The sequence below is a fragment of the Puccinia triticina genome, chromosome 4A (genome assembly GCF_026914185.1).
Source record: "Puccinia triticina chromosome 4A, complete sequence".
NCBI classification, from domain to species: domain Eukaryota; kingdom Fungi; phylum Basidiomycota; class Pucciniomycetes; order Pucciniales; family Pucciniaceae; genus Puccinia; species Puccinia triticina.
The window spans coordinates 1,410,802-1,433,946 of NC_070561.1; the positions used below are offsets into that span (position 1 = coordinate 1,410,802).

The 23,145-nt window shown below is 49.5% G+C and overlaps 6 protein-coding genes across 6 annotated transcripts; 3 read left to right on the forward strand and 3 right to left on the reverse strand.

The window, feature by feature from the left end:
* Positions 1-5,259: 5,259 nt before the first annotated feature.
* Positions 5,260-6,547, forward strand: PtA15_4A149 (uncharacterized protein; the record flags this gene model as incomplete). The annotated part of the gene is made up of 2 exons (XM_053168003.1): positions 5,260-5,302; positions 5,373-6,547. 2 exons carry the CDS (start codon positions 5,260-5,262, stop codon positions 6,545-6,547), a joined length of 1,218 nt encoding a protein of 405 aa, XP_053019256.1.
* A 617-nt stretch (positions 6,548-7,164) lies between these two features.
* PtA15_4A150 (uncharacterized protein) lies at positions 7,165-7,519 on the reverse strand (the record flags this gene model as incomplete). Its single annotated transcript, XM_053168005.1, has 2 exons — positions 7,165-7,334; positions 7,396-7,519. 2 exons carry the CDS (start codon positions 7,517-7,519, stop codon positions 7,165-7,167), a joined length of 294 nt encoding a protein of 97 aa, XP_053019257.1.
* A 188-nt stretch (positions 7,520-7,707) lies between these two features.
* On the forward strand, positions 7,708-10,249 carry PtA15_4A151 (uncharacterized protein; the record flags this gene model as incomplete). Its single annotated transcript, XM_053168006.1, has 4 exons — positions 7,708-7,819; positions 7,914-8,266; positions 8,350-9,077; positions 9,148-10,249. 4 exons carry the CDS (start codon positions 7,708-7,710, stop codon positions 10,247-10,249), a joined length of 2,295 nt encoding a protein of 764 aa, XP_053019258.1.
* A 2,253-nt stretch (positions 10,250-12,502) lies between these two features.
* Positions 12,503-14,018, forward strand: PtA15_4A152 (uncharacterized protein; the record flags this gene model as incomplete). The annotated part of the gene is made up of 4 exons (XM_053168007.1): positions 12,503-13,160; positions 13,584-13,664; positions 13,748-13,805; positions 13,901-14,018. 4 exons carry the CDS (start codon positions 12,503-12,505, stop codon positions 14,016-14,018), a joined length of 915 nt encoding a protein of 304 aa, XP_053019259.1.
* Positions 14,019-14,280: 262 nt separating this feature from the next.
* Positions 14,281-16,525, reverse strand: PtA15_4A153 (uncharacterized protein; the record flags this gene model as incomplete). The annotated part of the gene is made up of 5 exons (XM_053168008.1): positions 14,281-14,779; positions 14,843-14,863; positions 15,045-15,260; positions 15,370-15,463; positions 15,547-16,525. The coding sequence occupies 5 exons, from the start codon at positions 16,523-16,525 to the stop codon at positions 14,281-14,283; spliced, it is 1,809 nt and encodes a 602-aa protein (XP_053019260.1).
* Positions 16,526-20,260: 3,735 nt separating this feature from the next.
* On the reverse strand, positions 20,261-22,114 carry PtA15_4A154 (uncharacterized protein; the record flags this gene model as incomplete). Its single annotated transcript, XM_053168009.1, has 8 exons — positions 20,261-20,361; positions 20,459-20,564; positions 20,637-20,733; positions 20,816-21,063; positions 21,153-21,226; positions 21,311-21,686; positions 21,772-22,010; positions 22,081-22,114. 8 exons carry the CDS (start codon positions 22,112-22,114, stop codon positions 20,261-20,263), a joined length of 1,275 nt encoding a protein of 424 aa, XP_053019261.1.
* Between the last annotated feature and the right edge of the window lie 1,031 nt (positions 22,115-23,145).

Sequence of the window (23,145 nt, forward strand, 5' to 3'; positions counted from 1 at the left end):
GGTGCCAGGTCAGGAGTCCAGAAAGGTATTTGGACAAGGTGTTCGCCGCTACATCGTGTTCGGTTGGAGCGTCTGCCACTCTCCCGGCCCAAAAGCAGAACTCGTAGATGTTGTCGGAGCTCAGTGGTAGGCGGAAAGGGGTTCTACCTGTGGCCTGGGCGAACTTGACGTACTTTTTTACTGCCGTGTTGTAGGATAAAAGTGTGTTCCAGCGGTAATTTCGGAGGAAGTGCTTCTCCCAGTTGGTGGGTGCTTCCGCGGAGTAGGATCCGTCTCTTGTGAAGTAAGAGAGCTTCTCTAGCTCAAATCTCTGGAGCATATCTTGTCAGATACTTAGGGTGCGCAGCGGTGAAGTGGAGCGGATTGGCAATGCCTGCTGGGGAGTGGGGGGTAGAGTTTCTACCCTTGTAGTTGGATCTTTTTATTTCTTTCATAGGGGAAGTTTTCAGAAGTCTTGGTACATGCGTGGAGCTAGGTCATCGGGTAAAGCTATGGCTATCATGTCTTTGGGGGCGTGCCCCGACCTGTCTCCTCTAGATAGGGCATCTGCCACGTTCTCCTTGGAACACACCCTCTTGGCCACCAGATCCAACTCCATACTCACCAGTAAGTCCTGTATCTTCTTCCATTCCTCATTGACGCATACGTGTTTTGATTTCCTCCGTGTGATGACTCCTTCCGTGGTGGTGTTGTCGGTCCAGGTGATAAGGGTCTTCCCGGGGTGGATATCTAACTGTTTCATGGCGATCAGACCAAGGCATATTGCTACCGTCTCCAACCATGCAATGTCTTTTGGCTTCTCTGGGCCTGTTTCCCAGTTTTTTAGCAACTTAAATTGGGCCCATCGACGGCCTATTGTAACCCCTATCCCGTAACTCGTCGATGCGTCGCCCACCCACCCAATTTCAGTTGGGTCTGGGTTCCTGATCATCCTTGTCTCTTTAAAATGTAGGAGTGTTTTGAACCAATACTCCATATCTATGCGAGCCCCTTTCGGGATCGGGAGTTCTTTGTTCTTTGCCTTCCATCCATTCATCCATCCGTAAAGTCCGTTCAGGTAGCATCTGAGCTGGGGTAGGATGTATGTTACGTGATTGAGTCGGCCCGCCATCTTCTTGACGTGTTTGAAGGAGAAGACTCGTTTCGGATCTAGGAGGTCTTTGACTTGTTGGACGCGCTGATACCGTTTCTCTTCTGGTAAGCGCACCGTTTTCCTAGTTGCATTCCAAATGAAACCGATGTATTTTTGTTCTTCTTTGAAAGGGACAAATTTCATCACGTTTGTCTTCACGCCTAGCTCGTCGGACCTAGCTACAATATGTCCCATTTCTAGGGGATCTGATGCCTTCTTGACGAAGAGGTTATCGTCCACCCAGCGGAATATGTTTACCAACTTGAATTCGCTTAACATTAATAGTTTCCAGGCGTCCGCCGGTCGGCGAAAGGAGCCGCAGCCTGCCACGCCTCCAAAGGCTATTCTGGTGTCGATGAGGATCTTGTCGCTGAAGTCCCGGATCATCAGGTATGGCCATTGGGATTTAGCTGTAGGGATCTGGCGGTATGCCTTTTCCCAATCAAAGATGGCTAGGAGAAATGGCTCGTTTTGCCGTCGGAAGAAGCGTGATACTGATTCAAAGTCGTCCCAGGTTGTCATATAGTCCGCTTTATTTACAAAGGAGTTGACCGAGGGAATGTCTGGGATGTCTCTTGGGTACGACAGGTCGTTGATCGGCCTCACTGAGCCATCTCCGTTTATGACCGCACCTAGCGGGTTTGTCCGGAAAAAGCCAAACCTTCTGTGGACCTGTTCTTGGGTGTAGGGACCGAACATCCTTCCGGCCGCTAGCACCTTGGCAATTGATTCTTCGATCTTTTCTTTTGCTTGAATCGCTGATTGGTGGTTTGGCGGCGCAAAGAAAGGGACCTGCATCAGGTGGTCATGCTTTGGTATCCCTTGGTCAAATCCTACACAGAAGCCGTCAATGACATCCTGGTACTCTTCTAGCAGGCCGGATTTCCTTAAGCTCCGTTCCCATTCCTCTACATCCATCTCACACTTAATCTCAGCGGGCCAGTTCAGTTCTGTCTCTGTACTAGGCTGCTCATGGTTTGGCAGCGGGCTCTCATGTTGTGTGTCTTCTTTCTGCACGGTGTGCTGGGCCCTAGGCGCATAGTTCTCAGGGTTAGGGTTCATGTTTCTCATTCTTTAATTTCATATGGGGAAGAGGATCATGAAAACAAGGTGTCTTGGTCTGAGAGTGTTGGGTGGAAAGATTGGGGAGACAAGTGAAACGGGGGAATGGTGAAGAGGAAAGGCAAAGTAGATATAGAGACAAAAGGATAGGGGGGCGGATGGGTGGTTAAGGATCTTATGGTGGGGGTTATGGGGGGGGGGGGGGGGGGGAGGGGCCGGCATCGATCTCATTTACCTGTACTTCACTAATTGTCCCTGCCCCTCTCCTGCCGCGCCTGGGTTGCGGTTTCGCCTTGGGTCAACGTAGTTGGGGTCGTACTGGTTTCCCTTGTAACCTCCTCTGGCTGGTCTGGCCGCTTGTGGATTGTTCGCCGAGGTTGTTTGGGATTTCTGGGGTAGGGAGGCTTTCCCTTTTTCGGCGTTTGGGTTTGAGGTCTGTTTGGGGTGTGTCGGGGGCGTTGCGGCTGGTTTGGTACCGGTATGAACGTCCCATTTAGCTCTCGCCGCTCCTAGCGCGTAGGGGTTGCACCGCACTCCGATCTCATCAAAGTCCTTTGCTTCACCATACGCGTCATCCGCCGTCTCTTGCTTAAAAATGGAAATGTCTGAAAAAGATTCTTTGCCTTCATTCTTGGGTCGGAACGCGAACGCGTTGTTTCTGATCCGGATGTCGTACCGGAGACCGACCATGAAACCGTGTCGTTTCATCAACTTCTCACAGTGTCCTTTGTGAATTCAGAGCCATTCCGTTAAGGTGTTGTATTTGTACTTTATCCCTAGTGTCTCTCTCGCAGAGGCGTGATTGAGGGTCCAGTCGATGAAAGTTTGGCGCCACTCGTCTGGGACCGGGTAACCGTGGTAGCGGAGGCCCTTCTCTGCTGCCGTTTCTTCAGTTTTGGGGCGGTTGAGTGACTGGTAGGTGAGGGCTTTTTCTTGCCATTCCTTGTTGAAAATGGTGAAAGGGAGTGGGCCTTTCAGCTCAAGGATCAGTTTGTGAAAGTATGGTGTGAATCCTCCGTCGTCGTGGCTGTTGCTGACGCCCCAGACAAATTTCGTCGATCCGACTTGGGTGTCAATTTGATCTTGTGCGGGCCGCTTGAGGGGGATTATCTGGTTCGGCTCTTTTGAGCTGTCGTGGGCTTCACGCGATCCACCCTTGGCCTCCGTCTTCCCCGCAATCTTGTCCCACATTGCAAGCAGTCGGTCGGCCTTCTCTTCGTCGCCTTCTTCCTGAGCCTTCAGTGCCTTCGAGAGGATCATGTCCGCCGCTCGGTCCTTCGCAAGTCGTGGATCTTCTTTCAGTACGATGATCGCCTCCTTGTCGTCCTCGCCTTCTTCCTGGTTTCCTAACGCTATATAATAGTTTTTTTTTTTTTTTTTAGTTTCACGTGAAAGTGGTTTTTGATTGGGTTGTTTGCTTAATATGAGCTGCCCCTAGCGCTCTCGCGATCTCTGGATTCATTTGGTCACTTTCGACCGCCACGTCTGTGGGTTCGCGGTTAGGAGTTTCCTTGGCCTTTTTCGGTTGTTTGACTGTTGCCTTGCTGGTGACTTTGGGTGCTGTTGTCTTCGCGGCTCGTGGGGGGTTTGTCTTAGGGGCTGGTGCGCTCGACGCTGCTGGTGCCTGTGGGACTTGGGTGTCGGGGTTTGTGGGAGTGGGATTGGGAGGTGTGGGAATAGGATTTGTTTGGGTGGAGTCTATCGCGAGCTCTGTGGATGCTTTGAGCTGGTCGCTCGTCTCGGCGGAGGGGTTCGACATCGGAGGGGATTTAAAGGGGGAGGTAGATGTTAGACTGGGTGTGGAATGATAGTGCTATGTGGTCTGGAAGTTTGTTGATCGCTATTTTGAGTTTCTTGGCTAGGAATGCCTAATGGGCTAGGTTCTGCCGAAATGCCGAAAATTCTATAAGGCAATACGGCGCGAAGCTCAGCGCGATCAAGGGAAGAAGGAATGGGGAGGTCTGGAAGGCAGATACGGCTCTAACTTAACACAAGACCCTCTTCGGAGGGCCTGGTGCAGCCTGGCTGGCGCGGAGCGCCCCTTGCGAAGCGAGCCTCCGAAGGAGGGACTTGCGCCGTATACCCCCCTACCCGCCCTACTCTTTTTGGCATTTGGCAGGGCATTATTTTAGAAACACTATCAAATTTGATCCACTCAACCTTTTTTTTTCTTGTTCAGTGTGCCATGACCGCCTGCTTCTTCTCTACAAGCATGCCAAAAATCAAGTGTCCCACTCACTTCAAAATTGGTCTTTTTCCTTGTTTTCCATGGGCAATACATCCGCAGGCTGCTTATGTAATGTAAAGCCACCAGTAAGAGTACAGGGAGTGGTGCCATCAAACCTGAGCACTTTGAAAGTCTTATTATGACAGTAAAAAATGGTGAGAAGGTCCAAAAATAATGCTACATATCCTACAAGATGCAGGAGAAGGAAGGGGTCATTTGGCTCAGCGGAACCTTCATTCTATTCCTCACGACTGAGGAGGTACAAGCAATAGAATGGAAAACAGCAAAAAAACAAGAAAGAGTAGGGCAAGCACTGGCGCATAGTGTATAAGTCCCTCCTTCGGAGAGTCCCTGCGGGACGGTGTCCCCCCTCCACAAAGAGAGGGTCTTAGTTAAGTTAGATACGGCTAAGGGCAGAAGCTGTGGAGGGAAGGAAGTTCCCTGCGACTGGCTCGACGTTGTCTCCCTGGCCGGAGAGCCTCCGGCCGAGGCTCCTCCCTGTACTCGCTACAGTGCCGCCTCATGTCAGATGAGGCTGGTCCCCAGTATGGGGGGGCTAATCGCCTGTACCTTGACGTGTAAGCTCGTACTGAAGAGACGGCCCCGTGGACCCATCCCACCTCCCGTTTCACTCCCGGTAAAAGAACAGCCTTGCGCGAGGACCGCGGCCGTGCCACATTGCCAGGAGTGCTGCGCGGTGGCGGGGTCGCCGCGACATCGGGTTTGGTACCAGCCACCCGCTGCGGTTCTGGGGGGTTTCTCGTTCGCCCGTTCAACCACCGCGCGAAGTTGTTGGATTTCTCAAGTTTTGCCCACCAGGACGTCAAGACACCACACCATGGCGGATTCGGAAACAGAAGCACCATCGGGTTGGGACATTGGTCAGTCCACACACTCACTGAACAGTTTCATGTACCAGCAACCCACTGAGGACCACCTCCCTTCGAGCAGCATCGGTCCTCAAGATGCTCGACGATCTAACGGACAAATACGACCTGATAGGGCAAGACACCCGAGAAGACTTCGAGGAGAAAGAAGAGCTGACGCGGGACGAAATAGACAGCAGAGAAGGACTGCTGGATGAGCTGAAATTCAACCTTCTACCGCCACTCCAAACCCAACTGTCATCTCTCGTAACTTCGCTGGCCCTACCGCGCGACTGGAGAAAGAGCCCACCCCCCGATTTCCAGATAATTGGAAATGTGTTGGAAGATATCGAAGAGACGGCAGATGAAATCTTGGACCTCATCCGTTCCATTGCGCTTGACATACAAGCAGTTGGCACCGGCGACCATCGACTAAAACGGTGTAAACAGTTTAGAATTACTCATCTTCTGAATAGCATTGAGGATCTGGTGTCCTTGCATGTGCGCGGACTGTTTATCAGCTGCCATGGATTTCTCAGAGAATCCAAGCTCTCACGTGACCACCCAGAAGACCGAACTCATCCACGCGTGATCCGAATGTTGGAACGGGGTGTGCACTGGGAAATGGGTTGCTGTACACATTCAATCAAAAAGATCATCGGGTGGTGCGACGGACCGGACTTCGATGTTCTCCAAACCCGATGGCAAGAGAAGGCGCAGGAGCTCGATAGGTCACTAGGACTCATGACTGAGCTCTCTCATCACACCATGAGCCGCCAAAGGAATACGAGTGCTCTCCGAAAACATGTCATCAAACTAGGTCAATTCACCATACCGATCATCAAATTAGTTCGAATGTTCTCCAACAAAATCTCCAAGACAAACGCGTTCACGTTGGATAGCGAGCTGAACTCTGAGATGCTGGCCCGGCTGCACAAGCATCCTCAGAAGATCGATGACTATTTCTTCATTCATGGGCGCAAATTGCTCGAGAGTTACAAGCAAAATGAACTGGAGGGCAATCACGTACAGATGCGCAGCCAAATCGTTGGGATCTCCGATCTTCTCGAATCCTTCTTGGTCTTCCTGGCCTTCCATCACATCCCTCTGCCTCGCGGAATCGGTCGCTCGTCGCCGGAGAGTCACTTCAAGACCTGGTTTTCTGAGTGGCAGCATTCATGGCATGTTGCTTGCAACAACTTCTCACTCATTCTTCTCGGCTTTCAAGATGGTCAACAGCAGCTCGGACCCGCAGCTTGAATGGGGTTTTGGTGATAACTTTGCCGACTTGAGTCTATCCCCAAGTGCTGGTGTGTTTGGTGGGCTATACATAGAAATTTAACAATCGGAGTCAGGGATATTTGTGTCTCAATTTCGGTCAGATTTGCGCGCCTTGATCGTAGGTTTCTGTAAACGCGAGGGCAAAGCTAAAACATCGCGCAAGCTCGACATGGCGTCTTGTGCTGAAGCTTGCTACTTTTATGAAAAGTGGATCCAAGCTGGCCTGCCCCTTCCTGCGAGATCGACCCATCGTGATGACGGGAACTCGGGCGCGCTGGGAATTATGCGCGACCTTGCTATCTTGCTTCCACTGTTTAAGCACGCATCGGAGCGCAATCGGACGCGAGTTGAGTAAATGCTTGCGTCCATATATTTAAATGCATTTGGATGTGAGCAACCTCCGCGAGTTGGCACACCGTCACAGCCAACACCCCCGATAGCCCCCGATCCTTTACATCACGAGGGTGTCATGAACCGTCCCGCTGACAAATCTCGCGCGTCGCCAACTGACCCATCCGCTGACCGATTGGGTGCGAACATCTTCTGAACGGGGCTCACACTGTCCAGGGCTGTTCGTGGGACAGCGGGCACATTCGCTATGGTTGCGGGACCCTTGGCCGGGAGAGATCTTCAGCGTTGGGCTGCAGACAAGGGTTCGCACAACCGTTGCGCTGAACCCTGCCGTCGGCAGCCATGTGTTGGTGATCGCTCCTGTGGAGTCTGTCGTGTTCCTGGCTGGCTGATCGGCGCATTTCTCGTATGCGGGCTGCCGATACAGCAGGGTCCGATCAGCGACTCGGCCGGCGCGTTGCAAGGGTCCGGGTAACCCGTGGCGCTGGTCTCCCGGCCCCCAGCGGCGTGCTTCCTTGGCTGGGGATGTTGCCGCTGGCAGATGGGGGGGAAGATCGAGCGGACGTTCCTCCCGGAGACAAGCCCGGGCTGGCTGTTCATGGTTCAGCTGCACAGCACCCCCCCCCCACTTCGCTCGAGCTTGTCGGTCGGCATCCCCTTGGTCCCCAGCTGAGCCCAGCCTGCCCACTGTCTGCGCTGCTCGCTTCCACACATATCTGCATCACGGGCTTAGTAAGCTGCCCTCCCCCTCTGCTCCCGCCGCCCATTCTCCCTAGTCCAGATATACTATGCATGCTCCCCCCTCCCCTCTCCTTCACGACCCGCCCCCCTCACTCGACCTCCTCCTTCGCCCGCCCCCCCAGAGCAGTCGCAGTCCTACATGGAATCCTGCCCGCGCCAGTGAGTTTACGAACACCAGTAACGAGTCTTGGGTACATACCTCGGGTAGCATGCTCGCGTCAGCATCTCCACTCTCTCCTTTCGTCTCCCGCAGTCTCTCATCCAGCATTCTTCTCCTCGCCCCCTTCGTCTGATTGCAGGCACGACGAGCGGGAAGTCGAAGGCGAAGGGCTGGTGCGCCCCTCCGCTGCCAAGGGGCTTGGCTCCGAGGACAACCCGGCCCCTGGCGGCTCGCCGGCGCGGACCAGGAAGATCCGTCAGCGGAAGCTGCTCGTCAGTCTGGCCGGCCTGGCACTCATAGTCGCCATCATCATCATTGCAACCGTCGTCACCTTGCGCAAGTCCCGGCTGGGCGACTCTGGAGCAGCCAACCGCGCGGACGGGGCGATTGTCACTGCTTCTGGCGATCTGCTCAAACTGTGGGGCGGAAACGGCGACAAAATTACAGTTCAGCCCAACCCGTTTGACTTGCCCCATGGCCGGAAAGTTGCGGATTTGCTGATTCTTGTTGTTGCATCATTATCCTCCAGACTGATAATGGCACGACCTTCGAGTACAGAAACCCGCTAGGAGGCACATGGGTTGCCGTTCCTTTCAATGATACCGCGAAACCTCAAGCGGATTCGCCGCCCTTGAACCAACCGTGGGATTATTCCAATCGACGGATTCTGGGCGTCAACCTGGGAGGCTGGCTCGTCCTCGAACCTTTCATTACCCCGTACCTGTTTGAGCCCTTCAGCAGCCATGATGCCGATGGCAAGCCGTCCACGGTGGTCGACGAATGGACCCTGTCCACCGCACTCGGCGACAAACTCGCGTCGACCTTGGAGGACCATTACCGCACATTTATCACGGAAGAAGATTTCATGCAGATAGCTGCCGCCGGTCTCAATTGGGTTCGCCTGCCTGTGGGCTGGTGGATGATCGAAACCTGGGACGGGGAGCCGTTTCTGGAAGGCGTTTCTTTCAAGTATTTCCTCAAGGCTCTCCAGTGGGCGCGCAAGTACGGCTTGAGGGTCAACCTTGATCTGCATGCGGTTCCGGGCAGTCAGAACGGCTACAATCACTCCGGCAAACTAGGCTCCATCAACTTCCTGATCGGCTTGATGGGCGTCGCCAATGCGCAAAGGACGTTGAACTACATCCGCACACTCACCCAGTTTATCTCGCAGCCCCAATACGTCAACGTCGTCCCGATGTTCTCTGTCTTGAACGAAGCCCTCACCCAGAAAATTGGCGTGCAACAGATGAGGTCGTTGTCAGTCAGTTTCACTTTCTTTTGGCCCTTCTTCGTCAATTTTTCAGCTTACCAGAAATCCTTTCCTTAGTTACCTTGAAGTATACCAAATGATGCGTGGAATCACGGGGTACGGAGCCGGGAAAGGGCCGATGATGATCATCCACGATGGATTCCAAGGAACCGGGGCCGGGCACACCGGATGGGGTGGATACTTGAAAGGCGCAGACCGGATCGGACTCGATACTCACACATACTTCGCATTTGACAAACAAAGTAACGATTCTCTCGGGTACAATTCCTTCAAGCCGTGTACGTACTGGGCCAAAGGCTTCAACCAGACCAACACCGACTTTGGCTTCAATTTCGCCGGAGAATATTCGCTTGCGGTGAACGACTGTGGGCTCTGGCTGAACAATGTCGGAGTAGGAAGCCGCTACGACGGCACATACCCTAATACCAGCGGCCCCGACACCAAGAATTTCCCGAAGGTTGGCTCGTGCGATCCGTGGGAGGACTACCGGACGTGGAACGCGGACATGAAGAAGAGCATCGCCGACCTGGCCGCCACTTCGCAAGACGCGATGCAAAACTCATTCTTTTGGACGTGGAAGATCTCCCGTTCAGTGCGCACGCCCGACGTCAAGCCTAACCCGTTGTGGGATTACCAGCTCGGCTTGCAGCAAGGCTGGATCAGACCCGATGCCCGAGGAAGTGTTGGAGCCTGCGGAGTCATAGCCGCCCAACAAGGAGCCACCGCGCCAGTCCAGCCATGGGCCGGCAGATTTTCGGATTGGCAGACGGGCGCTGGCTCGGACGCGCCCCGAACCATCGATCCCGGTCAACTCGCGCTATATGGCCAGTGGCCACCGACCCAGATACTTGTCCAGCCAGGGGGAAACGGAGCGTACCCGGACGTCAACAATCTTCCGCAGTACACGCCGACAGGCACGCCCGTGATCCTGAAGCCGGACCCGCCCAGTCCTCGGGATTCCCCCGCGACCGCCTCCGTCGGGCCGGGGTCCGGATGGGCCAACGACGCGGACCGCGCCGGGTGGTACGTGCCCATCAAGGATTGCCACTACCCCGACCCCTGGGCCGCCGGCGGTCTGCCCGCTCCCACCGCAGCCTTCTGCGCCGGAACCGCCCCGCAACCCGCTAAAACCTCGCCTCCTAGGCCCCGAAGACGATGAAGCTCTTCTATCTGCCTAAAAACCACACACACACACACAAGACTGTTGTACCCGCTTTTCCAAAGACCATCCCTCGTGGTGGATTGACATATATATAAAGATGTACCTGTTTGACCCATTGTTTGTATCGGCTACTCACTACAATCTTAACTTAATGACATCCTTCCTCCTCAATAATTCCCTGATTCTCTTCTACCCCTAAAACTTGTATCAGTGTATGGTGCAAATCCTCTCAAAGCTTGCCTTTCGGGACGAGGCTTCCATGCTGCTATGCCCTTTGATAGGCTTTGTTACTGTTGATAAAACACTTCCTGTAGCGCGTTCTTTCGCAAAATCTGTCTGAAGGCGTAGATCTACACATCCTGTTGCCCCAAGGCCGGCCTCCTCTTTCTTCCACTGACTTTTGGGTTGACAGTTTCTTTCCATTTTGACGCCATGTATCTGTACCCTATGCGTACCCTTTTTCTCGACGTTGCACTAATTTTTTTGCCGCGAGATGATCAAGACCGCCGAACTGAAAGAAGGCTTCCGGGGTGTTCTTAGACATGACTGGTCTCGACGAGAGAGGGGATCTTGAAGCCCATTCGCAGACGATTAATTTCCGGCAGAATGCAGACGCCAGGCCCTGTTTGTCGAGTATGTGAAAAATTCAGGCGGTTAGTCAGGCTTGCTGAAGGGAAGGAAGGGCTCAGGAAAGCACGGCCTACACCGTAAACAAAAATCAATTCAAAACCTACCGAGGCTCAATTTTTTCCCACCCGCCATTCGTCATTCCTTTTGCGCTGCAAGCTCTCGATCAGGCTCTGCAGGAGTGCTGCGCACAGTCTCCCAGGGTGGCATGATTCGTGCCCCTGTTAAGAGAGATTCTCAAAGGTTTGGCGAGCAGACACATAAGTCCTGCAGGTGTTCTTCTTTTTCTCGACCTTTCGTTCGCCAATCCGGAAGTGGTTTGTCCCCTGAATTGTCGGCGAGCAAAGATACTTGTAAGTGCAGTCCTATCCCCCAATTTCGCACGGCCGACCACGACAGGATGGCCGAGTGGTTAAGGCGGCAGTTTTGAACCCGGGTTGACGGCTCTCCAGCTGCTTCACTTTGTGAGCGTGAGTTCAAACCTCACTCCTGTCGGATGTTTTTGCCCCCTACCCGGGAGTATGTATTTAAATTTACTCCTCGCTGTTGGGCAACATCACAAAAATAACGGGTGTGATTCACCCGGTTAGGGCTATTTAGCCGGGACATTCCCGCGCCTCGGCTCCTAATCTCTTTTGCTCACCGAGATTGGAGACGGGATCCGCAAAAAAAGCCGACAGGAGTGAGGTTTGAACTCACGCTCACAAAGTGAAGCAGCTGGAGAGCCGTCAACCCGGGTTCAAAACTGCCGCCTTAACCACTCGGCCATCCTGTCGTGGTCGGCCGGACGAAATCGGGGTACAGGGATGCACTTACAAGTATCTTTGCTTGCCGACAATTAATTAGGAGACAAACCAGGACAAACCACTTCCGGATTAGCGAACGAAAGGTCGAGAAAAAGGAGAACACTTGCAGAACTTGCGTGACTGCTCGCAAAACCTCTCAATATCTTTTTCTTAACATGGGGCACGAATAAGGGACATTCAACTTTTAAGAGGTCATGGATGTCCTGCATGGGTCTTAATTCTTGTCCGGGGGGGGATGGAGCGTGGCGCAGGGCCAAACTCCACGGACTTCCGAAGCAGTCACTGCCTATCAAGGTTGCAGGCGCAAGATATCTTCAAGCTTCTGAAAATTGGAGCAGAGCTTGCAGACACTCTGAACCTTTTTTTGTTCAAGGCTTATGTAGTGCATTCCACAGGTATGACGGTTGAGATGTAACATTGCGGTAGAGGAAGTAGAGTAATGAAATAAAGACATGACATTTAATTACATTAAGGGTGAAGAACGACATCAAGTGGGGAAAGACAGATGAGTATATAGGTTGGAACATTGCACTCCAAGCTCAAGGCCTCCTCACGGAGAGTCGACGAAAGCTGCACTGCACCCAAGTTCCAGTCGTTTTTGTCTATGATGTCGAGACGGCGCAGTGATAGAGTGAAGTTCTTGTTTCCCGTCCGGAGACGGGTCGTGAAAGTCAGTACTGCGTGCTTTTTGAAAGACATCAATTTACTCGACCGTAGTCGAGATAAGCGTTGTTCGTGAAGAAAAAAAAATCAGCAGGGCGAGCGGAGGCTCGGACTTTATATGTTTTGGAAACCGCCCGAGCTGTGGGTTCCTTGAATGCGCCTGCGCACTGCGCCTTTGACCGATAACTCTCCGGGGGAGTGCCGGGTAGACGTCACTCCATTGTCGAAAACTACCACAACTATCCCGATTGGTGGCACCTCTGAACGCGCGCAAATAGGAAAACTGTTACACCAACTGCCACATCAAAAAATGATCAGGTCTTGCTCGTCCGTCTTCAGGTTTCGATTGAACTCCGGCACGTTTGTTTCGAAGTCAGCAACTTCCAGCTATTCCCTACCAAGCTTGGATCGACGAAGGTATTCTATTTCGAAACCGGTCGTATACTTGGATCATCCGCCGGAGAGCTCTGGTCTAGAGGGAATCACTTATCTCAACTTGAATCGGCCCGAAGCCAAGAACGCTATTTCAATGGAACTACTGCATCAAATGTCTACCTGCTTGGGCAAAGTAAGGTTCGATGGCACTCGTGTCTTGATTTTAAAGTCGTCCGTATCAGGATCGTTTTGTGCCGGTGCGGATCTCAAGGAGCGTCGCCAAATGAGCAAGGTCGAAGTCTCAAAATTCTTACACGACCTGCGTAACGCTTTACATGAGTTGGACACGCTTCCAATGCCCACGATTGCTGCCATCGACGGGCCTGCACTCGGTGGCGGGCTTGAGCTAGCACTAGCATGTGATCTCCGGGTCGCTGGTGTGTTCACTTGGAGACCAAAATCATCTTTCTTCATTCCTTGAGTCTGGAGAGGAAGTCATCTGATAACGTCTGCTTTGTTACTGGTGTTGAAAATAAGGACCTGGGGCCACTAAAATTGGGCTCACTGAGACCAAATTGGGAATCATTCCAGGGTAAGAGTTCTCAATGCCAACATTCAAGTCAATGCTGATGCGATGTATTGGATCAAAATGACTTCAAGTATCTGAAAAGTGATAATTTGTAACTTCTCATCAAGAGCTGGTGGGACACAGAGGGCTGCTCGTCTGCTTGGAATATCAAAAACGAAGGATTTGATATTTGGAGCGAAGATATTGGACGCCAGGCAGGCTTTAGAGATAGGTTAGATCTGGGACTTTCCTCTGTTGTTATCACTTCAAAGCTTATAAAGATATTCTCTAGGCTTGGTGGATTATGTTTCTGATGCTCAAGTCTCAGCGGCAGACCATGCAAGCGAAGTCGCTCGCGGAATTCTTCCAAATGGTACTGCACTTTATTTATCCCAATCAGACTTCTCCCTGTTTTACTGAATGATGTGCTTTTACTTCCTTATGTTTACCCCATAGGGCCTGTGGCAATCAAAGCCGCCAAGCTAGCCATCAATCGTAGCGTTGAGGTTGATCTGTCAGTCGCACCCCTCAACTACATATGTACTTTTCGGCCCCTTTTACATACGAACGCGCTGATGTCATCAAAGCAATTTTATTATTCGAGCTTAGTGAAACCGGTCTTGACTTTGAACGACAATGCTACAATACAGTTTTGGAAACAAAGGATAGGATTGAAGGATTGAAAGCTTTCAATGAGAAACGCCAGCCGAGATTCACAGGCGAATAGGATCACTGACAGCCCATCAACCGCTGATTAGATTGTTCCAGATTCAAGCTCCACACAAATTTTCTCAAGATATATAGCCGAGAAGATAGGAAACAGGGATCATTGATGTTGTATAAGGTTCTATATGTACAGATTCGGTTTGTTAAATTATCGTTACACATGCAGACATTGAATGCACAGATGGAAGCCAGGATAGCCAGTAAGGCAACCCGAGCTGACGGTGCTAGGTTTAATGTTGGAGTTTTTTAACAATTTGTGAAGCTCACTGGGCATCGTTCTTCATTCGGATTCCATCGCCTTCGAGCCAGCCGATGATTGCTTTTAAGTAAGGATGACCAGGAACTAATGCTTGCCCATGGGCAGCCCCAGAATCGAAGAGAATCCCACCACTGCCGATTCGTTCGCTGGGGCTAGTATTTCCCGTTACCGGCCTAGAGTCTGGTCTATCAATCTCAACTTGAATGAGCGGCTCGTCGTGTCCTTGGGAGGAGTTGGACGTGTCTGGAGGTACTGGAAAAGCGTCTGTCATTCCTCCGTCCAGTAGATAGCGGCGGATTCTACTGGCATTGATTATTGCATCTTTACCCGATAGAAGTACGATGAAGCGTTTGGGGTCACGGAAGCCGGGAACCTGGTGTGGCCATAAAACCGCGTCTGCCCAGTTGAAACGTCGCCGAGTGTAAAAAGCCGTTCCCAATTCTTCCGCCATTCCGAATCGAAGTAGCTTTTCCAACCCTGTCTTTGGTTGTGAATACAAAAAGCTAAGATCATACTTCAATTAGATCGAAAGTCATGATGTTCCCCAGGCATCATCTCTTACTCACTTGTAGCACACGTGACCTTCCCTGATACGAAAAATAACAAAACAACGATGCTGATTTCAGAACTAGTGAGGTGCAAATTTAGACTAATAAACCTGACTGACCATAAAGCTATCGAAGGTTGATTTGGAGTTGATGGTTTGTAGTCAAGACGCCCGATCCCCGATCAGCTGACACGTTGAATCAATGGAGTGTTTAATTCAACCACTCACCAAAACAAATTGGATCTAAGAGGCAACACCTCTTGACGAGCTTTGGGAAAGCTTTTATTATCCAGCCTGAAACCACCGTCCCGTTTGAATGTGCTAAGAGTTCAACTCCTGTCTCATGGAATCCAAGATCCTCGAAAACCTCGTTTACATCACCGGTCAGTTGAGTTTCATTAGGTGGAAGAAAGTAAGCCGGTGAGAATATCTCCATCCTAGTAGCGATCGAGCGATCGGGTCAAATTTGCCAAGACAACGTGATTCATCTGAATTAGAAATCCATTTTCAACCTTTCATGTAAGAAGCAGCATTGATTATACCCACGAAATATGAGGCTGGACGAATATCATCACGGGTCTTTCATTACCCCACGCTGAAAACGCCAAGTACTTAATCAAGGTATTATACAGAAGGAATCCTGTGAATGGAAGTTCAGATGATGTTAACTTTAAGTTGATTTGTTTCTTTTGAAAAATGATAATAATAAACGGTGCTGCTCACCCGTTCCGATTCCGTGTATGAATAGAAGGGCGGGAGGTCTCTGATCAGCGGGTAGTTTTTTCCACGAATCGGGTACTCTGACGAAGTACTTGAGACCATTTTTTCGATTGGAGCAGCACTTGAGTTCAAAACCTTTGTATCTCAAGATCTGCCGGATTATCTCGTTCGCCGTCCACGTGAGTCCATAAGAAAGTGTTAAGGGTCTCAGGCTGGCTCTGACTGGATCCTTAAATAGCCTAATCGTTTTGTCGCTCAAGTATTCGTTGTATCCATCTGGCAGCCTTACCCCCACTCGCTTCTCGTAGGCGACCACAAGTTCGTCCAAATGCGGCAGGGTAGCATCTTCCTTTGACTTGAGCTTGTCCTCCTCTTTAACTTCCTCCAAAGACTTGTTCAGAAGGGCGGCACAGAGCCATTCGAGGTGGTTCTCCCGGTATATATCTTCCCAGCGGCAATTTTGGAACCATATTGAATGATTCTCTCGGAAATCTTTGGCTTTCGGGTGGTCAAATGGTAATGGTTTGGTCAAAAATTCAGTCGACGGGGCTATTCCTAAATCTGGATCATGCTCTTTTTCGTCGGTGGTTCTTCTATATGGAGAGGATGGATCAGACTCGAGCCCACTTCCCAGGGCATGGATAATCAAATCCTTCAAGAGCTCGAGTGAACGGGGTGTCGAATGGGGTAAAGCCTGGGCGCATCGGATTAAGTAAAGACAGTATATGGAAAAGATTACTTCTAGCAGGCTGATGGCAAAGAGAATTTCGCCTCCCAGCGATAACCAATACTCTGTGGTGGTGGACGTGGATGAAAAAGCCGGGTAACGAGGAAATGACGATGGAAGAGGTAGAATAGCCAATTGACCCCCCAATGATACCATTCGATAAATAACCACGAGCCAACAGCCACCAATGAAACCGTATACAAGTTTGATGCCCACATCTACGGCAAAGGCGGGGGCGTTGAATATCAACGACATTGATGTGCTTCCTGATCGGCCGCTATAGTTCCTATTTGATCTTTTGCGCGCTCTTTTATAAGCAGCTCGGAGTTTCCCAACTCCGATTCAAATACTTCTATTGGAGACCCCTTCGTTCAGGTGAATTTCAGAGCCTCGGGAGAGTGAGCTATAGCCTAGGCCCTATGGGCAGGTGGCTGCAAGCATCAAACTCAATGTTTTGGAATTATAAAGTCTTAAACCACATGGAAGTATCATACGCACCCTTACACGCAATCCTAGGATTCACTCCTGGTCCCCTAACAAAATCGACAATTTATGGTATCGACGATTTTCTGTTGAGCTGAATATTTTAAAACAAAAGGGGAAGCCGAAACTCAGATGGCTTCAATATTTTAAAAGTTTAAGGACATACTTCTTTCCAAAATCTAGCTCAACACACATGTTCAATCATGAACTTACAATTATGAGGAAAATCCAGCCAAAGGGTTCGGCAGGAATCTTATGTCGATCCTGAACGAAAAGTCAAATTCGCCAAGTGATTCTCTGGTGAGCCGTTGTAGGATCCAGAAAAGACGATGAGTTTATTGGTAGGCCGATGAGTGGGAGACGAGCAGCACTCCAGCTCGATGGATAGTCACTGCACTAAGAATATTTGTGTGTTTATTGGTTCAAAGGAATTGGTTTCTTATTGGTCCTCTCCAGAAATCGAAAGATTCAGCGGGGGTATTACAACAGTATCCCTTCGAGCTGTTTTGGCAAAGGAAATAACTTTGTCTAAGATCTCGCGCCAATGAATTTATGAGCCATGTCCTTGACCTTTGAGTGGAGGCCAGCAAGTCTGGATCACTACCCTAAAAAAACAGTCGCAGACCCTGATGAATTGAATCGTAGAGGTCAGGAGACGGACTTCCCTATGATAAAAAAGGCGTGTCTCATAATCGCCGCTCAGGGCTTGGTTGCCGACTAAAGATGTAGCCTTGAAACTCAAAGCTATGTCCAGGACTCGCGGAGTCAGGGGGGACAACGGAAGCTTGATTGTGAGGTTCCTTGAGTATATCTCAGTTTGTTTACGAGTTTTTTCCCCCCATCTCTCTTCAAAGGTCCTGTTACGATTGAGCTTAGAGTTGACCCGGATGGGCCCAGAGCAGAATGCTTGGTGCTTGATCATGTGGGACGAACAATGGAGTAGAAGTAAGATATTAATCAATTAGATGAAATTTGCCATAAAATTTGCCATAGGCGCTGTGGATAGCGACGACATCAGAACAATTTTGCCGCTCGTCCAGGTGAGTCTTAGATGGTATAGGAACTCATGCCGAAATTTACAAACGTGGCTGCTGCCGCTCATGGGTGATCTCTGGAAGCCTATTCTTCTTGCCGGAGGAGTCCGACTCCGAAAGCAAAGTGGCGTGCACTTTGGCCTACGAATATTGAGGTACTCCTAAAGTTAAACTTCAGAATCCGGCAACTTTTCAATCTTAAACTTGAACTAATTAAGTTATAATGCCCCTGGAAGTAAATAGCTTAACTATCATACCTTCCTCCTAGGAAGCTTTTATTGGGGCCTCTAAAGGCTCATCACATCGTGAAATCTGGACATGATGACTGATTTGCTCTGGTAGAAGGTGAGGGCTAATGATTCACCGGGTATAGCGCATTCAGTTTTCTTCTTCTGAGTAGAGACTAATCAAGACAGATACAGTGATATAAGGTGTGTCATTCCTACTGCTCAGCTGGTCCTTCTGGAATCGGTTGGATGACTTCTCCTTTCTGCTCCAACTTGCAAAAGAACCCTGCCAACTAACGGATACTTACAGGCCTAACCGGAAATTCACCATGCAAGTCTGTGGACCAGTGCTTCAGGAACAAATCAACGAGACTTCTTTGATCTTCTCAACAGGATGACCGATGCGCAAAGGGCACTAATTGCGCTTCCCTACACACATTGTTTCATAGAGGTATGTAAACATAACGGTGACAAGGCAGAGTGATTTACACCAGATTTAGTCACATCGAGATCACCGGCTCATTGATTCTCCTTTCGCCTCGTTTTTTCTGAATCTTAGAAGTTCAGGTATCCCCAACCAATTCTGATTGCCTGATTGTATTCCTGATTCCTGATAGCGACATCCCATGCTCACCTCCTTACCTTGCTCTGGGTCAGACGAAGGAAGCGTGAATGTGATGAAGAATACTTTCATCATCAGGGAAATCCACAGGGGTCGTAGTATCGATTATTCGTCTATGAATGAAGTACTTGTGGTTTGCAGATGAAACTTGACCCCTTTACGGATCGGCCGGAACACACAAGTCTTGTTTTCACTCCTCAAAAGTTAACAACAGTATATACCCTGTGTGAAAGAATCTGAATCTGCAAATCGCAAAGTCTTGAGCACCGGTAGGCTGGAGGTTGCCTTGACTTCGGGCATTGATCCATTGGGAATTGTAATTATTTCTCCGGGCTAGGGTTCCGATCCGTGACCTCGGGTCGGGACGGTCGGATCTTGAGTATCCCGGGACCGTTCCGGAGAGATCCTCGGGTAGTCCCGTATCAAGTCGCCGCTTGCTTGCTCTCTTGTGAATGTCTGATGATCAGATCCCCTGCGACCCCAAATTCATCGGCTTCGTCATCAACTTCTACAACCAATTCCAATCTTCAATCCAACCTTAAGAAACCCGTTCGAGTCGAGGGTCGGATCCATGTCCCAAGACCAATCCGTTCCTGAGATCCGTCGGATCGACCCAGAAAAGCCGATGGGGGCGAAACCCTAGAATTTGGGCCCGTCCTGTGCTTCAGAGTCCACACACACAAGTTTGCCGGAAAGCCTTGCATGTCAAATCATCCTGGTACATAGCCCAATGATGTGCCCAATGTATTTTTACTTCAGGATTAAAAAAAAATTAAAGCCACATGAATGAAAGTGTAAATAATCTTCTTCAAATTGATACATACGTTCTTCACCTGTTCAATTGTATGGCTCTCTAGCTCTGGTCCAACTTCTCAGTAACCCAAGGTGTTGAATTTTGTCATTTTGAGGCTAATGTAAGCAGTAAGCTCAACAAAAACGGAAAACAAAAGTGAAAAGTCACACTTGAAACACACAAGCACACATTTGAGCAAACAAGCACACATCTTGACTTGTTGTTGAGACATAAGGAAAAAAACACTGTGACATCAAAATTGAGTTTCTAAAGATACATAGGCAATCAATTTGACTGTGCACATTGGTGATGACATATTTGCCCTTGAAATAAATCAAAAGATGCCACTCACAAGATTTTACCTTCTGTTTGGTATCGAAAATCAAAAAGCCTATTGGGATATATGCTGGTACACGATGCGACTCTCAACACATGTTTCTCCAATGTTCTATCAACTTGATTGTTTTCTTTTCACTCTGTTTCTGGTTTTTGCAAACTAGATTCTTCTTCTTTGAAAAAAGAATAGACGCACGGCGGCATAAACACCGATTGCATCTGCTGACTCTCTCACATTGTTCTTGTCAAACATGGAATTCAAGTAGGTAAAACCAGGGTACAGACATATCGATATATAATAGACAGGTTGCGGCTTCAACTAAATAACTGCGCTTCGACCTAGCATTTATTTCAGGTTCCAATCTAGATAGTCTAGAGTATGAATAACATTTCTCATCAGCTCGGGAGTTTGATCACTAAACAAAACTAGTTTTAAAGATGGGTAGGAGAAGTGGAACGCTAATGCTAACCTTTCGAGAGGCCGTGTTACAATTTTCAATTCGTCTTTTTACGATCATTGCGAAGGACTTGGGTTTCTATTTTGGTTGTTCCAGTCGATTTCAACCTATCCAATAAGGCATCGCCCAGAGCAGTGGCTGTAAAAAGATTGAGTTAGATATCGGTTCCCAGTTTGATTCGAGTCAACGTAGAAAGTGGCTATTGATGAGAAGTAAATTGGGCCTGGCAACCAACATGGGGTTAAGAATCCTCCTTGCTGAGCCAGAGGCGGTAGCTTATTATGGGCCCGCACGCAGGTAACGGCACATTCAGCGATGCTGATTGCTGTCCAGGCGTAACCCTGTCCACGCAAAGTCATGTCAGTCATTGCGCCCAAGGGCCGCTATATTAGCGATTAGGCGTCAGAATTTACCGGATCAACATTTCCGCTCATAGTAACTCTGACTTGGACATCATCCTCAACTGAATGGGCAGTGGTTATATGCTTGAAATACCCGTTTTTCCTGGTTCTAAAAACGGAAGGTGCCATTTTTTCAGTTATCCCGCGCTCTGCGGAACTCCATCAGCGGATATACACGATGAATCACTTACATTTCATCGGGTCCATCCCCGGGTTGGGTCGCATATTTCTTCACCATTGATCTGGCTTGCGGAACCAGCATAACCAAAGCAAAGATCCTGAAGAATAGCGTAAGGAGAAATCCAGCAACTTGACCGGGAGTGATGAGATATTCGTCATAGGAGAATTTGGCGCCGTATCTTTCATTCTTAACTGCACTGTCGGGGGAGGCTTCTAACAATCCCCAAGATCGACGTACGATAGCCCCATTGTGGGGAGCCTGTCAAGTGGGGAAAAAGTCGTTAAGAGAGTGGTTATTCAAAACTAAATATTTGATAAACCGTTAACCAGAAGTAGGGTACGACTCACCATGATGAAAAACCCACCGACTAAGCCAGGCTCTTTAGTAACCCAGGAAGGATCTTTCTTTTGGTGTCCCTTGACTGATTATTATTGTACGCGTTAGTGGAACTGGATGAACGAGCGGAGCATTTGACCACCGAATTTAAAGGGAAAAAAGAACTCACCCGGACTTAAGAGGTAGCAAGACATTGCTCTGCGTAATTGCGAGACACCTTCGTCATACATATTAAGCATGCTTGCGATCGTTCCGCCACTGACTCCCCCTTTCGCCTTAGCACCTGCGGTTACCCGACCAATTTTGACATCTTGTCCGGCGACTTTTTTCAGTTCTCTTACAGCAAGCATTGCGTTCAAATCACTAGGCACCGAGTCATAGCCACAACTATGGACGATCATTGCCTTGTTTTCTCTTGCCTGACTTTCAAGTTTTGAAATCTGACGAGAGGCCCAAAGGGTTTCGCCAGTTAAGTCGAAATAGTGCGTCCCATTGGCCACACATGCCGCCACAAGCTTGTCCCCGTACAAAGCATAAGGCCCGACCTTCAAAAATAGGTTAAGAAACGGTATCAGTTACTGATCGATCTAGATAGGATGGCAAGAATTTCATTGAGAGCAATATACTGACGAGAGTAACGAGTGATTTAGACTGTTTGCACATCTCGTGCAAGGCCTTTTCATCTTGGGAATCTGCTACAAAGACTTTGAGATCCTTGGGTAGTCCTAATTCCGATTTGACCTTCTCCAACTTCTCCTGCGATCGACCTCCAATAGCCCAATTTAATTTCTCTTCCGCCGATGGATCCAAGTATCGTTTTTGAAGATGCTGACAGACTAGTTTTCCGGTGAAGCCAGTCGCTCCATAAACTATTACCATACCGAAGTATTAGTGACTTCGCTCCAGCTTCCAGTATATGATCATACCCCTTCTACGCACCGATAATGTCGATGTTGCGGTCGGTGTGCAACATGATGAAAGAATTTTAGATGTCGAGGTCAACCTATGTGGTCACTTCGCACAATCGGGATGGTTTCTTGGAAATGTTTCCCTCTACGCCTCACGAAGAGTCTGCTTTTGTTGAGCGCCTTCGCAATGACGTAAATATGTATCTGCACATGTGATATCAGGAGGCCGGGTGTATGTAACATATTCATCGTACTGATAAGGTTATGCAATATCACACTTGCGTCATGTTGCGCTCCCCCAATGATGCCCCTGGGGATGTCCCAGGATGCCCCTCGGTCCCTGATGTGGAAGAATATGGCTCAGTCAATCCATTCCATTTCCAAGGATGTGCAAGTGAGCCTACATGCTGCAGGCCTTGGTTTGAAGGGTTTTGGGCATCGGAAGTTTACATATCAAAACGCGAAGAATTTTTCATTGTAAACCCTTCCATCCCTCTCAGCTCGAGGTCGAACTAAAAGCATTTGCATAAGTATTTAAATATATGTTTGCTATATTTTCAGGTCAAGTGAGCCCGGGTTTGCAGGCAGGTTGCTGATCAAGGCTGTCTCCAAGGCTATCTCTAACTTAAAACAAGTCCCCCTTGTGGGAGGCTCGCTGTGGCTGGCCGCAAAGCGGCCCCTCCCGCAGGGAGCGAGCTTAACAAAGCCTCTCAGGCGGAGGGTCCGGGGGACCCCGCCCGGAGGGCTCTCCTATGAATTATGTCTTGATTTAAGCAGGAGCAGAAAGGATCTGCTACACTACAAATCCCAACTATTATAAAAATACTGAATACACAGAGTTGTAGTTTCTGTTCTTGCAAGGAATTTGAGCCACTTATCTATCTTGTAGCCAGAAAAATAACTCCTGGAGTCCCAAACAAGTGGAGCCTCATTTGGAAGACTTGTGCATTTTTCATCTTTTGAAAAGGTCAACAGAGTGTGATAGAAAAGATCTGAGTAGACCAAATTGTAGAGAAAGAAAAGTAGCATAGGGTTCACATAGGGCACATTGGTGGAGAGGCTGGGGGAGGAGCTATAAAATTTTTAAAAACCTCTC